Consider the following 17970-nt stretch of genomic DNA (forward strand, 5'->3'; position numbering starts at 1 on the left):
TATTTTCAGATGCGCAGGAAAATGCTATTGTTGACATGGTTGTTGTCAACAATGCAATAAAACTGCGGGAGATTCAAGATAGAGTGCTGGCTGATAATAATATATTTGAAAATGTTAATTCTGTCAGCACAACAACTATTGCTCGAGTCCTAAAGAAACACCAAGTTACAATGAAACAGTTATACACTGTACCGTTCGAGAGAAACAGTGAACGGGTAAAAGAGCAAAGATACCATATGTCCAGGTAAGACGTCTGAGGTTACGTACACAGCTATACAAAATATTTACAGTAAAAAAAAACACTAGCATTTCTACAGTAAAACTGTGCACTTACTGTTTTTCAGAGAGTAATGGAGGTGGAAGCACTGGAAAGACCACATTCATTTGTATTTATCGATGAAGCTGGATTTAACCTTGCCAAAACACGGCACAGAGGAAGGAATGTTATAGGTCAAAGGGCCACTGTGGAGGTTCCAGGCCAAAGGGGGGAAAATATCACCATGTGTGCTGCAATGGCCAATGATGGTTTGCTTCTCAACACACCACTCATTGGCCCATACAACACAGAAAGGCTTATAGCTTTCCTAGAACAGCTCTATGCTCAGCTAGTGCCAGCAGAACAGGGGGAGCCAGTAAGAAACCCCCAAGTTTTTGTCATAGTTTGCGATAACGTTGCTTTTCACCACTCTGCAGCTGTCACAGATTGGTTTGCAGCACATCACAGATTTATGGTTTTGTACCTGCCTGCATATTCACCCTTCCTCAACCCAATAGAGGAGTTTTTCTCTGCCTGGAGGTGGAAAGTGTTTGGTCACCACCCACATGACCAAATGTCTCTTTTGGAAGCCATGGTGCCGGATGTGAGGACACGAGTCCAGAGGACTGCCAGGGATGGATAAGGCACTCCAGAAGGTTCTTCCCCAGGTGCATGGCAAGAGAAAACATTAGATGTGATGTTGAAGAAAACCTGTGGCCTGATGCTAGAGAGAGGCAGGATTAGCCCCTCAATTATTTGTTCGAATTACGGTATGTACTTTTAGTTTCTACCTTTTTTTTCTCATTACTGTAATTCCGTAAATTACTACAGACTATTGAAGCAAACTGCTAATTTTCATTTACCTTAAAGAATTGTTATGTTCAAAAACGTTTAATAAATCATGTGAAAGAATGTCACTCTTTTCTTTGAAGAAAATATTACTTTGTATGAAGTCACTGAAATTGTTCAAACTGTAAAGATGAAAAGTTTGTATTTTCTGTATTGGTGTTTGATGCTAGTGTTTTTACTCTGTGTGTTCTGAGTGACAGTGTGTGTTATCTCAGTGAGGGTTGTGCATAGTGTTTGTCTGCACTGAGCGTGTTTTGAGCCATGTGTTAAGAGTTGTGTTGCTTGGAATGAGTTTTGCAGGTGATGTGAACTGTTTAGCTCAGGTGACTGTTGGTAGTGCAGACTGTAGTTAGAGTTTTGCACATGTGACTCCAGTTGTGCCCACTGTTGTTTAGCAATCGAAAAAAACTGTAATATATTTGTAATATAGTCAACAACTAATTCTAAAACACTGAGAAATATAGACATTTCATTGATTTAGACATGACCCTCCCCTGGACTAAATAAAAAAAATACTAAACCTTGCCCCAGACTGAAATTACTCTCCCCAAAATTCCTCCATGTACCACATTCCGTGAATTCTGAAAGGTCCCTAAGAATATGAACACTTTCTAATATGAAGCCAGTATGATGAAAGCGCATTAAAATGCCTCTCCAGTTTAATTTCCTTGGAGCCCAGTAAACCCTGATTTCCTGCCAGTGTCATGTTGGAACATGTAAATTATGTGCAAATGTTATCGACCAAGTGAACACACTCTACAATCTCTGGCTGTGAGAGCTGTACATACTCTGTGGCCTGTTTATTAGGTACACCCGCCTAGTACTGGGTTAAACGCCCCCCAACCCTTTGCCTACAGAACAGGCTGAATTCTTTGAGGCATGGATTCTACAAGGTGTCGGAAACGTTCGTTGCTCAATTGGTATCAAGGGACCTAACGCTTGCCAGGAAAACCTTCCCCACACTAGTACACCACCACCACTAGCCTGTACCATTGACAACAGGCAGGATGGGTCCATGGACTCATGCTGCTTACACCAAATCTTAACTCTACAGTCAGCATGACGCAACAGGAACTGGGATTTGTCGGACCAGGCAATGTTTTTCCACTCAATTGTCCGGTGTTGGTGATCGGGTGCCCACTGGAGCCGCTTCTTGCAATGTTCTTGGTAAACTATTGTGCATGAAAAGCCCAAGAGGTTGGCCGTTTCTGAGATGCTGGATCCGGCGTGCCTGGTACCGACGATCACACCACGCTCAAAGTCGCTTAGGTCACTCGTTTTGCCCATTCTAACGTTCTCTCAAACAGTAACTGAATTCCTCAACGCCTGTCTGCCTGCTTTATGCAGCAAGTCATGGCCACATAATTCACTGTAGGACATTTTTTGTGAACGGGGTGGTGTACCTAATAAACTGTATAGTGTATGTTTAAACGTGAGTGCATCGTGTGTGTCCATGCCTCCTTGTGTGTGCACGAGTGTGTCCATTCCTCCATCCGTATGTGCCTGTCTATGTACTGTATGACACATGTTCGAGGTATATGTTCATGCTTTGAGTGGTGAAGGTGTATTTGCTTCTTCTCCTATCCCTGGCGAATCACTCTGATGCAAATGGAAGTGCAGGACATGTGGTTTAAATAAGTTGTAGCTCTGTGGCTGTTACTAACAAAAGCCAAGCGCTCTGCTTTCACCACTCAACACCAGGTGGCAGTTGGGAGAGCGTGTGACGTCTATTGCTGCCACTGCTCCTTTGCTGTTGGTCTCTCTGCAGATCAGCACAGCAGCCAGCAAGTCAATAGAATAGCAGAATGATCATCCAGTTTACACTGTATGGTATTATTTATAGAGGCAGTAATTATGCTCCACTGCACAGATGTGTGTGGGGTGGGTGGGCTGAGAATAATAAAGGAGTAGCCAAGAATATCATGCAATAGAAAGTGTAAATAATTCAAATGAGCAGTCTAGGTATGTTTGCCTCAATTTGGTATTGTCTCAGGAAATTATTATGCCACAGTGAAAGATAATAAAAACAGAAAAAAAGTATTTTGGATTTAAACATTTTTATTTCAGTTCAGTTGTACTGTTTATAAAAGAGTCTGCTTTGATACCAACATATATTTGCATGTCTGTGTGAATGTGTGTCACCTTTAATTCTTGGATAAATGTGTGATATGTGCATTTTAATTTGTGAGGTTGTTTTTTAGTACCAATGAATGTGTGTCTGAGTATGTGTCTGGTTGTTAGTAAGGCAACATGCAGTCTCGTTTCAGATGGCTTCAAAGGGCAAACACTGTAATGGTTTAAAAGACCTGTTTTAGCCAGGAGAGCAGACACAGGGGAGGGGCCAGGGCACATTGTTGAGTGACAGGAGGTGTGTCTTGTATGACTGAGCAGTAAAAGCATGACGAATGGGTAGAGAGATTTGTTTCCTCTGAGACCAGATGTATGGGATGTCAAGCAGTGGAGGCTGGTGGGAGGCGCTATAGAAGGATGGGCTCATTGTAATGGCTGGAATGGAATAAATGGAATGACATGAAACCACATTGGACTCCGTTCCATATATTCCATTCCAGTCATTACAATGAGCCCATCCTCCTATAACGCCTCCCACCAGCCACCACTGATGTCAAGGTATTTCACCTGGCGACTACTTGCATCCACTTCTGAGGTAGGCCTACATACTGAATCTGTTGGGCACTTTATCTTTAATCTGATCACATGCAAAAACACCTCAACAGATCTTATTTATTGCCTTTCATTGCAACTAGTGAAATTATAAAGGCCATTGCAAACTCCCGATGTAACCGTTCTCTCTTTGATAACGCTATAATTGCAGACCCAGGTTTGAGTGGAAAGACAGCTGGAAACACCCGACAGTATCTGTTTATGAGATACATAGTTCCCTGTATGTACTGCAGCCCCATTGAAGGTGTGAGACTGGGTAACGTGATCGGTCATGTGAATATGGGGAGTAAAACAGACAATATGATACTGTTAACCCATAACTCCACTTTCACTCCGACCCTGAACCCCGATCTGTCATAATAAGGGGATGTCAGGCATTAAGACACAAGGGGTTAAATATACACAGGCTTCAAACACATATTAATCAACAAACCTGACTTAAGCATACACTGATATAAGTACATCTACAGTATAAGTACAGGTGTTACGTTAGCTGACAGCGTGAACACTACCAGTAAGTCTCACATTTCCAAAACTCTTGGGGAGAAAAAAATATATATTGTTCTGAGAAGTCTTTCTCAACGTTGTGGTGTATATGCGTGTGTGTACTGTATGTGTGGTAAGGTGATCTTGAGTGGGCACAGGGGATGGTGGGTGAGGATGGTCACAGTGGTAAGGTGGGTAAATGTCGGGGATGAGGTATATGGACGGTAAAGGCATTAGGGTAGGAATGTGTAGAGTGTTTATGGTTGAGGGTTGTTTTGGCTGGGGAGGATCTTTTTGATTTTTTGTTGTTGTTTCCATCGATTCACACAAAGAAAGCATCAGAGAGGAGACGCTGGGGGCAGTAAGGTTCCCCAGGACCCATTGGGTGACGATGGGATACGCAGGACAAGCAGCAGCTCTTCTAAAACAGAAGACGAGGGAGACCGCTGCTAATCACTGAGGTCAGGACCAACACTCCTGAGAGAGAGAAAGAACATTTTAAATATTGTGAGTGAGAGAAGCAGAAGTAACAGATTTCTGCTGCAGATGTATTCATCAAAATGGACTTGCCAACATGTGCGTTTTGGCAGAGTAGTGGATTATCTGGCATCTTTGGTGCCACCCTAATTTTCAGTCCCCATGTATTAAGAGGTGTGCTTTCAATATATGAGAACATGTAGTTCCTGCATTAGGATATGGTTGACTGATACCCAGGTGTAAAAAAATCCCCTAGCTCACATCTAACCCCATACCCCACACCTAACCCCATACCTCACACCTAACCCCATACCTCACACCTAACCCCATACCTCACACCTAACCCCATACCTCACACCTAACCCCATACCTCACACCTAACCCCATACCTCACACCTAACCCCATACCTCACACCTAACCCCATACCTCACACCTAACCCCATACCTCACACCTAACCCCATACCTCACACCTAACCCCATACCTCACACCTAACCCCATACCTCACATCTAACCCCATATCTGTCACTGTATGTCCATTTTGACTCTGTGCGCTGAGGCTTTTTGCCATGGCCCTTAAGTTAAAGGCTTTACCTTTACATATTAGTAGATTGCCTGCTGTTATTTGGATACTGCATCAAATGTCACAGCAATTTTAGGACTGCCTCAAGCACATCAAATTGACATATCGCTATTTCAAGAGGATATACCACCTTGCTCCCTGACTATACGTAAACACTTGCACATAAATATGACCACACACACACACACACACACACACAACCCCCTCCATACAAGTACAAACACACACTCACCTACTGTCCGGCCTGCTCAGCTCCCTGTGAGAAGTCACCCTGTGTGGCACAAACAAAGAAAGTGGATTAGCAAGAGAACTAATATATACATAATCTCTACTACTACTACTTCTGCAGCCGCCCATGCTGCTACAGAGGAGAATGGTGATGACAACTTCCTCTGATGTAATCTCCAGCTGAGCATGTGAGTAATGATTTGGAGGAGGGTTAAGCTGGAGAGAAAGAGAGATGTTAGTGTTTTCAAACCACGGTTCTGGTTAATCGACATGCACAGGCATCTCTTTAGTAGGGTAGTTATGGCTTCAATGGCAGACAATTAATTGAGATATCAGGGGCTCAGGCACTCAGGAGAAAAGATCCTTGATAGTTTCCACAGTTGATTAATGCCCAACAATTACCATGGCAATCATCTGTATTAGGGTAGAAATTATAATTCTGACTCCTGGCATGGAATTAGGATATTAGTTTGGTGAATGGTGTGGAGTTTGATTGTGATTATTCATGGCAGATGCAATATTCCCTGATTTGGTTATAGAAATGTTAATATGATGTTATTGCTGTGGGAATAATTATGAGCTCAATCACCAATATAATTATTCCTCTGATTAGAACCGGTGGGTAATAATTCTAGCAAGAAGATGCCGCAATCATGTCCTTACCACATTCTATAACAGTGACGGAAAATGTGATAATGAGGATGATTTGTGCCATATTCCGTATGTCTACGGTTGTTTACTCTGACCTTGCCTCTACTGTACTCTCCTACAAAAGGCTTTTTAGTGCCTTTGAAAATGAACATATAATAGAGCCGGGACAGAGATGGAGCGATGGGAGATTGAAAAAGGAAGGGGGTTGATTGCCTGCTGCGGTGAGGAGCGATGGAGAGATTGTTAGGGCTGTGGATTTAATTACAGATGGATCTTGCTTTATATTACAAAGAGCCTGAAAGAAGAAAGGACACACAGATGTGCACACACGCACACCGGCATACGTACACTCACGCATGCCTGCATGTTCACCCACACCCACAAACAAGAACAAAGAACATATTTCAATTGAGTGGAATTAAGTAATGCTATCAATATGCTGCGAACAAACAAAGATGTTGTCCCAGAGTACACTCCATCTGTCCTGCAGCCATAGAGCCCAGCCTGCTGGGTCAGAGGCAGGAGAAGCATGTTAATGTAGCGGGGACACCGCCATCTTTACTGCACTACAAATGACCACAACATACTGGCGAGCAGCTTTTAAATTAACCTTCATCAATGTCATATTTGAAAGGGATCTATACTCTACCTTTTAAATTCATAACATTTTCAATGGTCTGTATTCCTTTGAATTCATTGTATGATTTGGGATTGGGGGCTTGTGTTCTTGCAATTTTTTTTCTCAATGGGGCCGATTCAGATTTAGGGAATGTATTATTTTCCTACACACTTCTCTTGTATTTGATATTCAGACTCTGCAGGTGTGGCAAACCTTGCGCGCTCTGAGTAAATTTCATTCAATCGCTAAAAACCCATTTGCTGGCCAACAGATCTTCTCATTGAGTTTTCATTCAGTAGGGTTTTCAGTACATTTATCTTAAGCCATCCTTTAAATATGATGTACCTTTTTAAGTTAGATTTTTTCGAGACACACTAGAATATATAGAGAGAAAGGGTTCCGAATATTAGAGATCATTGCTGGAAAGCCATCTAAATATATGCATGTTCGTCTTAGTTTCAGCACCAATTGGTAGATTTAAAAAAAAGACTCATTTTGTAAATTATTTTAGGGTTAGGAAATTATTTTTGAATCAAACAGGTTTGAAGAGCCTTACGCACAAAAAAAAAAAAAAGGTGGTTTGATTCCTTCTGAAAATGTCCACATTCAGTTCTTCAACCCATGGTAATGTAGGAAGAATAGTGTACAAATGAAGGTAAACGAAACAATGTAATTAAATGGACTGATAATGCTGGCTATACCAACTGAAGAGAACTAACAGTAAATTGGCAGTTGGATATGCGGTTATTAGGCCTGCAGACGGTCGATACTGATAGTGGTTAATATTTAACATAATTAAGACGTAGTAATGCCAAAAATAAAAATACATGACATTTGAGAGTGCCCATCTCTGCAAGGTAGAAGGCCATACAAATTCTGCATAATGGCACAGCGTTTCTTAAACTTTACTGTGGGAAAGTTGATAACGTTCAGTTTTCTGCCACATGACAAGTGTCATTTCTATGTATAATTCCCTTATCCAAACGCATTACTCATTGACCTCTTATCAAGTTGTAAATTATAGAGCATGTAGAATGGTGTTATTTCTAATCGGGGAAAAAAATAAAGGAGATACTTTTTCCACATGGACCCGGCAGGTTCGCTAGACCTTATTCGTGGTTTCCTTGCGCGTAAAGATGGTGGAATTAAGTCAAGGTCAGAATAGGGTGTAGCTGTAGACACACTGCATTTATTTCATCTCCACCCCAAACTAATAGCGTTTGAATAGCATGCTATTCTCATGCTTAAATTCAAGGTCAGAAAACGCAGAGAGAGAAAAGTGCATGAAAAGGAACGTTCCATATCCCCACGTTTCACGTAGGTTGGAATTCTACCCAGTGTGAACATACACTCGCAGCTTGAGGAAATGTTGACTCATTTGGAGCTGAGCAGTCGCACATCCATCTGTCCTCCTTCAAGCCAACCAGCACCCAAACACCACTGTAGCCTACCAGCCAGCATCCACCTTGACGGCTAATTACTGCATATAAAGTCATGGTGCTTCAATCACAAGGCAATAAAGGCAGCAAGCATCATGCAGTGCATTCATTCATTCGTTTGTTCTACTAAACTCTCCACCACACCCCCCTTCCAAACCAGAACCAGCCACCTCAGTTACAGCTTCTTCCTGTCCCTGTTCCTGCCAGACACCCCAGTTATGGGTGGAAAGAGAAGAAACAATACAAGTTACCAACAACACTCACAGACACAAAAGGTCCAAGTAGGCTTTGATCCTTTAACTCAGCATTCCTTATAACTGACAAGAAATTTGCACACAAGTCAACTTCGAACAATCAGTGTTTTTGACCAGGATTAGATTGTTGATAGAAGGACATGTTGAAGACTCCTTTCCTGGAATCCCAAGGCTGATCTCAACTCTGTTATAACTAGGGTTGCAAAGGGGAGGGTATAATACTGGAAACTTTTGAAGTTTACCAGTAAACTACCAGAATTTTGGGAACGTTCAAGGAATATGACATTTTATCAGATGACATCTAGTGGCCCTTTTGGGTACTTCAGAGCGTTTTGGGTCTTATAAAACCATACCAAACGTAACATATCTTACTAATTTGAATGTCCCCGGATTTATATGTACTGTTATGTCTAGTCAGGCTGTGGGGTCAAACCAGGCTGTGGGGTCAAACTGGTGAGAGTTGTGAAAAAAGACAATAGTTAGAAGAGTGCCATTGTTGATTATATGCTTTTCTCATTCATTAGGCTATTTTCTCTTGAACCCTACAGTCTATCCACTAGAAACACATGGACAATATGGACTCATATGTATAGAACATAAAAATGAATACTATAAACTAATGCATTCGGTACACGTTATTCAAGTATAATTTACCAAAGTTACCATACATGACCTGTTAATTACCGATAGCTTTGCAACCCTTGTTATAACTGTATATGGCTTTAATTCAACCACCTCTAACCGACCAGCCCACAGTTCCCTGTAGAGGAAAGGAGTTTGTCATCTTCACAATATGAAAAGGCAGGATGTGACGCACCTGGTTCACCAATCCGGAGTTCACTGCCACATTCTCCAACCCCTCCACTGTTTGCTGAGACAGCTCATTGGCCCCGGCGACCGTTGCGTCCCCGACAATATTGGCCTGGTCAGTTGTTCTCTGGGCCACTGGGAAAAGGGGACAGGGGACAGGGAGTTGTCATACTCTGTCCTTGGACCAATGTTTCTCCTCAGAATTTGGTATGTGAAAAAACCTGTGTGAGTCTGACCCCTGTATAGTTAGAAATGTAATGCAGTGTATTTTCTGTGGGTAGTGTTGCGCTGACCTGTGTTCACACCTGCTACCATCCCGTCCTTTGTCTTGTTCCCTGTAAAAGAGAGAAACAACCTTCTTAAAAAGAGGTAGATGATTTATGTTTAAATAGCGTTTATCAAACTCAAAGAGCTTAACATTGGATGGGGGGTAACTCACCCCTTCCACCATCAATGCAGCTTCAAAATCATTTGATAACATGGAATAGCTCAGTAAGGACACCAAGTTTGTACAATATACTATACCATCCACTACCAATTTATTTGGACAGTGAAGCTAAAACGTTTAATTTGGCTCTATACTCCAGCATTTTGGATTTGAGATGTTTCATATGAGGCAAGAGTACAGAATGTCACCTTTTATTTTAGGGTATGTTCATACAATACACAAAGTTTAGTATTTGGTCCCATATTCCTAGCACCCAATGACTGCATCAAGCTTGTGACCCTGCAAACTTGTTGGATGCATTTGCAGTTAGTTTTGGTTATGTTTCAGATTATTTTGTGCCCAATAGAAATGAATGGTAAGTAATGTATTGTGTCACTTTTATTGTAAATAAGAATAGAATATGTTTCTGATCACTTCTACATGAATGCTACCATGATTACAGATAATCATGAAGGAATCATGAATAATGATGAGTGAGAAAGTCACAGAGGCACAAAGATCATACCTCCAAGACAAGCTAACCGCTCACCATTACCAATAACAGGGGAGGTTAGCATTTTATATCATACCTCCAAGACATGCTAACCTCTCACTATTACCAATAACAGGAGAGGCTAGCATTTTATATCATACCTCCAAGACAAGCTAACCTCTCACCATTACCAATAACAGGGGAGGTTAGCATTTTATATCATACCTCCAAGACATGCTAACCTCTCACTATTACCAATAACAGGAGAGGCTAGCATTTTATATCATACCTCCAAGACAAGCTAACCTCTCACCATTACCAATAACAGGGGAGGCTAGCATTTTACATCATACCTCCAAGACATGCTAACCTCTCACCATTACCAATAACAGGGGAGGCTAGCATTTTACATCATACCTCCAAGACATGCTAATCTCTCACCATTACCAATAACAGGGGATGCTAGCATTTTACATCATACCTCCAAGACATGCTAACCTCTCACCATTACCAATAACTGGGGAGGTTAGCATTTTCTGGCGTATGATATGTATGCCTCTGTAATTTTCTTACTCATCATTCTTCATATAAACAAACTGTAAAGGAATCCAACAAGTTTGTAGAGTCACAAGTTTGTAGAGTCACTTGATGTAATCATTGCGTGCTAGGAATTAATACACATACGTTCTTTTGTACAAATACTTAAAACACTTTCAAATGGAGGGGAAAGGGGGATACCAAGTCAGTTGTACCGATGAATGCCTTCAACTGTAATGTGTCTTCCATATTTAATCAAACCCCTTTGAACCAGAGAGGTGCGGGGGACAGCCATAATCGACATCCACATCTTCGGCGCCCGGGGAACAGTGGGTTAACTGCCTTGCTCGGACTATGTACATAAAAATGCTTTCATATCTAAATAACAAATATGTATGAAAATACCCTCAAAGAAATGGTGACATTCTGTACTGCCGACTCATGAAACATTTGATCGCAAATCCAAAATGAGTACAGAGCTAAATTAAAAGTTTTACCTTAACTGTCCAAATCAATATGTAGAGAAGTGTACAAGCCCGATCAACATCTACAGGCTTCCCTAACACTTCAATACTTAATGATTTGGGCACAGAAACAGTCTCCCTCTCTCATGGTTATTTTATAGGGCCAGATCCTTGGTGTCTGTTTAAAGACCAATGGGTTCTGCTCAGCTGGTCCAGTACTGTCTGTTCTCTCCCATTCTCTCTGGGCCCTTTGGAGCTCAGCCCATCTCTGCCTCACAAAGAGTCCTTGAGGGAAGAAAAGGTCAGTCATTCCACCAGACACAGAACTGTATGGGTCGAGTCCTGCTGGCCAGCCAAACCCACTCAACGTCCTCAAAACAACTGGCATGGAGCATTGGAGTGGGTTTCCCCCTCCCTCCCACTCAAATCACCAACACAACAAGCCTTGCTCTGTTCTCCCTTCTGACCCTTTGAGCCGGGAGACGTGTTTGAAAGTCCCTCCCAGTCCCCGCACAAAAACACATTTCTCTTGTCAAGCGTGTCATTGTTATTGTACTCCCTACACGACAATGGGCTAATTTAGTACTGGGGATGTAGAAATTGCCATGGGCTAAAGTCCTCCTGTCCTATGTAGAACACAGACAGACACAAGAGCCAGGCTATTGTATTGTCAATGCTCTAATCAATACAGAGGAGGTAATATCGCCAAGCAACTATCGACGTTGTAACATGGTCAGTTTTTGTGAGGAATCGAACAATCTGTGGTTACAAATACTTCCCCTGCAGCTAAGATGGTAGATACTGATACTATAATACATGACTACACACCCACAAAACACAATGTTAGAGTGATTACGAGCGAAGATAACTGAAATACAGCACCTCATTGTCTCATAAGAACGTGATAGGATCTTTGATTTTGTATGTAGTAATGTCTGCACCCAGAACTAGATTTCACATGGACGCTGGCAAGTTAATTGTCTAGTCTGTCACGAGAGAGATATTTAGCATCACATGAACGCCACTCTGCACAACAATTATGTGTTTAGGGTGCTCATTTGAGGTGGGTTCCATTGCATCTCTCTCTGATTAATTTACACCGTCGTAGTCTAGAGTTTCCTCACATCCTGCTATGATAAGATGACACTTCTGTCAGAGACAGAAGAGGAAGCGAGACCAGAGGGAAGGAGAACAAAATGGCTAAGTGAATGTGGTGCTGAATGGAGAGCGGCACAATCCAAACAGAATGGGATGATTACGTGTGCATACATACAAAGGTAACTTTGACCTCTCATCTGTGATTTTACCTCTCTCCCTCCCCTCCACACACTCACCATCCTGTAGCACTACGCCTCGTGACTGTCTACCACCCACCCAGGAGCAGCTGAGCATCGGGCGCGCGCGCACACACACACACACACACACACACACACACACACACACACACACACACACACACACACACACACACACACACACACACACACACACACACACACACACACACACACACACAGAGGGGGGATTTGAGACGGTTCTCCTCTTTAAAAAAAATCCTAATCCATTCTCTCTCATACCGTAGATGACTCAGACAGTAAAGTGCATGATGCCTGGTGGGCCTTTGCTGTGTGTCAGTACGCTCAGCACGCTCCACTGCTCCGACCGCACTCTCAGGGCACTCCCTCTTTTCTTAGCCCCGCAGCTAGCTCCCCTGGTAGGGCACTGGGCTCTCTCCATGGCTGTCTGTCTGTGTGTGCATATCTACTTGCCTTTCCGGAGTAGAATGCTGCCACTCTTTTAGCCATCACTCCAATCTCTGCCACCCCCACCTCCTTCACCCCACCACCACCCCACAGTCCACTTATCAGTGCTATCTGTCTGTCAGGATCGCTCACTGAGAAGAGATGCAGGCAGTGAAGGAGAGCCACTGTCTCAAGACTGACAGTTGTTTGATCATAGAAAGGCAGATCTGACTGTCCCAGCCACAGTAAGTCCAGTGATGAATTTGGATGGGTATATAGGGATTCACACTGACAGGGATGGGGGGGGATTGGTACGCTGCATTTGGCTTTCAGACAAAGAGGAGAGAACGACAAAGATTTTAAAAAGGAGACAAAAATGAAGCTGATGATAAGATATGACTGAGCAGTAATGTTAGAGGTCAGATGATCTCTTTACAGCACTGTGAAGATCAATAAACCAGTGAAATGTGATGGGCCCTGCCCTCTGTGGCTGAATGGCTCCACGAGGTCCTTCAGCAGAACAGGGTGGATCCCCTGTGGTGGGGATGATTTTGGATTAATGGATAAGGATTATCCCACAGCCTCCTCCTCTGTCTCTGCTTATTGACAGCCAATGAATGAGAAACTGTAATTATTGGAATCTGAGAGTACGCCACCCATTCATTCATCGTCTCGTTACCTCATTCTCATGATCTCTTTTTCTTTTCTCTCTCTCTCCCTTTCTCCCCTCCTTTTACCGGAAATTAAACCAGGAATCAGATGACTCAAATGTTTCATTCATTTGTTTATCGTTGCCCTCTTTCTCTCCTTCCCTTTCCTCTTCTCCAGGTTGTCATCGCTGTAACAGAGACAGTGACAGAGTCATGTTTCAGCATTCTGTATGAATCTGTGTATGATTCAGTGTTGTAATGTGTCAGTGTTCTCTCAATGTCTCAGTGTTCTGTATGTGTTAGTGGTGCTCAGGGCTGTTGAACTGGCCTGTGCTGAGTTGGGTGGGGTTGGGCTGGCGGGGGGGGGGGTTCTGACCATGGGGCGAGCTGCATTAGTCACGCTCCGAGACGCCCATGATAAATCTCACTGCTGGAGCGGACAGACAGGCAGGTGGGTGGGTGGCATAGCAGATACAGAGACCCCTCCCTCTCACCCCGGTAGCACCATATTGTACTATCACACATACAACCTAACAAGCACATACACACCCATCTAAATATGTGAAAAAACACACATCTATTCAGCTTGATAACACTGAGCAATATTATAGTCACCTCCCCCTGCTCTACAATGTGTGTGTGTCACATGTAGAGAGATAGGAGATTGCATTTAATTTATATGACCATAAATATTATTGACAATATTTTGTTGGCCAATATCCACTACATAATGAATAGAATACCTCAGTACTGCTCAACCAGACTTTTCCCTCTTAAATTAGAACATCTTGTGCTTGAGGCATGTGCAAATAAATAAATATCTTCCTCTACCTTTCTGCCCCTTTTATCTGCTCTTTTCCATTCTCTTGCCCCTCTCCTTCGGTCCTTTGTCATCTTTCTCTTTTTCCTTGTTCTAAATTCCCTCCAGCTCTCTACAGTATCTATGTTTCCATCACGAGTAAGATTTAGCACATGCACTGCCTGGATGTGGATCCCATTTTATTCAAACATCGCAGACAGACCCGTGCACTCACCCATCAAAAAACAAGCACAGCAGGCAAGCGTCACAGGATCAAAACGAAAACCAGATTATCCCACATAAAAACTGTGATGTACTATAGGTCTCGGTCTATCCTCCACACCCTTCACCATCATCACCACTCCTGTACTCACCCACATACATGACTCCCTCCTTAGTTTTGGCAGCTGCCTCCTCCACCCCTGCCTTGGTCTTCTCCGCTGCTGCCACGACGCCCTCCTTGGCAATTGAGAATCCTTTCTTCAGTGCATCCATGCTGGTCTGCTGTTATGGGGCTGTGTCTTTTAGCTGGCTCTGTCTTGGAGCTGGTAGATTAGGTTGCTCGGTGTGCCTGTCTGCGTGTGCGTCTGTGTGTGTGAGCGTGCCTGCGAGTGTGTATCTCTGCGTGTTGGGTGTGTGAGTGTGCGAGCGTACGTTTATGCGCTGCTCTTATGAGAGAGCGGGCTGGACTGATCTGTACTGCTGAGGCAGATTGGAACACCCTCAACAAGGAGAGCAGCTGAGTGAATGAGAGGGAGAGAGGGGGGGGGGGAGAGATGGAGAGGCTGGGAGAGAGGGATGGAAAGAGATGGGAGAGAAGAGGTAGAAAAAGAGAGCAAGTGGGTGAGGAGCAGAAATGCAGAGATGGATTCCACAAGACACTGCTGCATTTCTCAGTTATGATACCTACCCCATTTCTTCTGCTATCGTGCACACAGAGGCAAATACAAATAGGATTAGTGGATTATTCAAGACTGGATTTATCTGTGTGTCAACCCTGGAATGACACCTTTTCCATTTTATTCAACACCAAAACTGCAGTTCTCTGCTCTCCCTCACGACATTTAAGATTCACCAACCTGCCATCCTCAACAATATACTATACAGGCACTGATATATTGATATGATACAATGCAGTATATGATGATTCAATGAGATACAGTACCTTACACTTTATTGCCCATTTCCATGAAAATTCATTTTATGAAGTCAGCAGCACCTCGAACATACAGATTTAGGATCTCAATTTGAGCCAGTTTGCTACAGCAGGAAAATAATCCTCCAGCAACAGGAAATGTGAATTATTATGTGGATTAGAATTAATGGTACTTTTTGTAGGGGTTGAAAAAAAATTTTGTGAGGGAAAATCAAGTCTGACATTTCAAAGTGGAAATTGCAAACTTAAGCCTTTTTAAACCTCTAGTAAACTACAAGTAAAACATGTTCTGCATTGTAGGAATGTTCTCCTGCAACAGGGTGATCAAATTAAGATCCTACATCTGTATTGTACATACTGTACATCCCACTATGCATAATTCATAGCAGGTACGTACATATGTAGGATCTTAATTTGATCACTGTTTTGTTGCTGAGAATTTTCCTGGAAATGAGCTTCTTGATTGACATAAATTCACTGGTTATATTAACAGTATTGCACTTTTCATGTAGCCTATTTTTGGCCAGCTAAAAGCCTAACCACTGATCAAGCAACATTATGGACCAAATATTCAAATACTGTTGCTGCAGGATTATTCTCGCTGTGACAATATATGTCAAATTAAGATCCTACATCTGTATATACACCACACTCACTCGTACATTGATAAGCAGGTTTCTCCCTGGAAATTGAGATGCCACTTCGATCTCTCGTAGCAAGAGGACTGGGAGGGGGAATGGACAGATGTGTACCTTGTCAGCTCGGGGGTTTGAACTTGCAACCTTCCGGTTACTAGTCCAACGCTCTAACCACTAGGCTACCCTGCCACCCCATCATGAAGCCCAGAGCTATAATTAGCGCTTGTGAAGCTAGTTACACATGGCTGCTAAAGCACATCCATTCAATACACACAGCATCCCCCCACTCTACATCAAAGTGAATGGCAGAGAGCCCTTTAGATTGCCTGACCTGTAAAAGCTATCCAAACTCATGGTAATACTAAATGGTGGTGCAGATAAAGTATTTTTAGAGATATAGCTAAATAAATATACAGTAGTATCATTGTATATGTACGTGTGCTTCAGTTTAATAAAGCTCAGGACTTTCTATAAGGAGAGTGCTGTAGTGCCATTGAGGGAAACATTCAAACAACAGGGTTTATGGTCATCATGACTTGATGTTCTATCAGAGAAACACAACTTGTTATTGATGTCGGCTGCACTCGTCTCCACTCAACATTATCCAGAAAGAAATAGAGATCCAGACACCGTGTCACTCCCCTCTGTATCAGTAAGGAAATAGAGATCCAGACACCGTGTCACCACCCTCTGTATCAGTAAGGAAATAGAGATCCAGACGCCGTGTCACTACCCTCGGTATCAGTAAGGAAATAGAGATCCAGACACCGTGTCACCACCCTCTGTATCAGTAAGGAAATAGAGATCCAGACGCCGTGTCACTACCCTCGGTATCAGTAAGGAAATAGAGATCCAGACACCGTGTCACTACCCTATGTATCAGTAAGGAAATAGAGATCCAGACACCGTGTCACTACCCTCGGTATCAGTAAGGAAAAAGAGATCCAGACACCGTGTCACTACCCTCTGTATCAGGAAGGAAAAAGAGATCCAGACACCGTGTCACTACCCTCTGTATCAGTAAGGAAATAGAGATCCAGACACCGTGTCACTCCCCTCTGTATCAGTAAGGAAAGTAGGATGGGGATATATCCTGAGGTAGCATGGTATTACTAATGAAGCTGATTAATGTCCGATTCTCTGTACGATGCATGTGACGTGAATGTATGAACGAAACAGACATTGAATGAGAATCACATGGAAAGGAGGGGCTAAGAGAGTGATACAATATGTTGAGGTCAGGTGTATGGGAGATTGGGGACTTAAAGTATGCTGTGTTAGGGCTTATTGGGATGAGAGGGAATCGGAGACCCAGCGTTTTAGTCCCAGGGGTGTGGATGTCCATTGGAGTGTAAAGAGGAACCAACCTCAAGAGTAATGAAATGGTTCTATGGACCCATTCAGACAACCAATGACCTCATCTATTAATGAGAAATGGTAGATTGCCTACACTGTAATAATGGGTTTTACAATACAGCCTACTACTGCTTTGGCCTTAGATACACAGTGGTGGCACAGAAGGGGGGGTGGGGGGGGGGTCATCCCCTAGCTCCATTTGCGACCTCATATTATTAAAAGGTAAATATTATACAATTGAAAATAATTATCCCTTAATATGTAACAAGATAAAGCACTTAGAATGTGAGAAAATATCTTCCCAGATGATATTTATATTCAGGGTAAGTGGCCAATTGGAAAATTAATGAAGAGCTGCAAATGGAGAGTGATAA

General features: G+C 42.8%; 1 protein-coding gene across 1 annotated transcript; it reads right to left on the reverse strand.

Moving 5' to 3' along the window:
- Positions 1 to 3145: 3145 nt before the first annotated feature.
- Positions 3146 to 15160, reverse strand: LOC139410594 (synuclein-like). Its single transcript, XM_071155897.1, has 5 exons — positions 14821 to 15160; positions 9628 to 9669; positions 9342 to 9469; positions 5566 to 5604; positions 3146 to 4750 (listed from the first exon to the last, which is right to left on the reverse strand). Exons 1-4 carry the CDS (start codon positions 14939 to 14941, stop codon positions 5566 to 5568), a joined length of 330 nt encoding a protein of 109 aa, XP_071011998.1. The 5' UTR covers positions 14942 to 15160; the 3' UTR covers positions 3146 to 4750.
- Between the last annotated feature and the right edge of the window lie 2810 nt (positions 15161 to 17970).

The sequence above is a fragment of the Oncorhynchus clarkii genome, chromosome 1 (assembly GCF_045791955.1).
Source record: "Oncorhynchus clarkii lewisi isolate Uvic-CL-2024 chromosome 1, UVic_Ocla_1.0, whole genome shotgun sequence".
Lineage (NCBI taxonomy): Eukaryota > Metazoa > Chordata > Actinopteri > Salmoniformes > Salmonidae > Oncorhynchus > Oncorhynchus clarkii.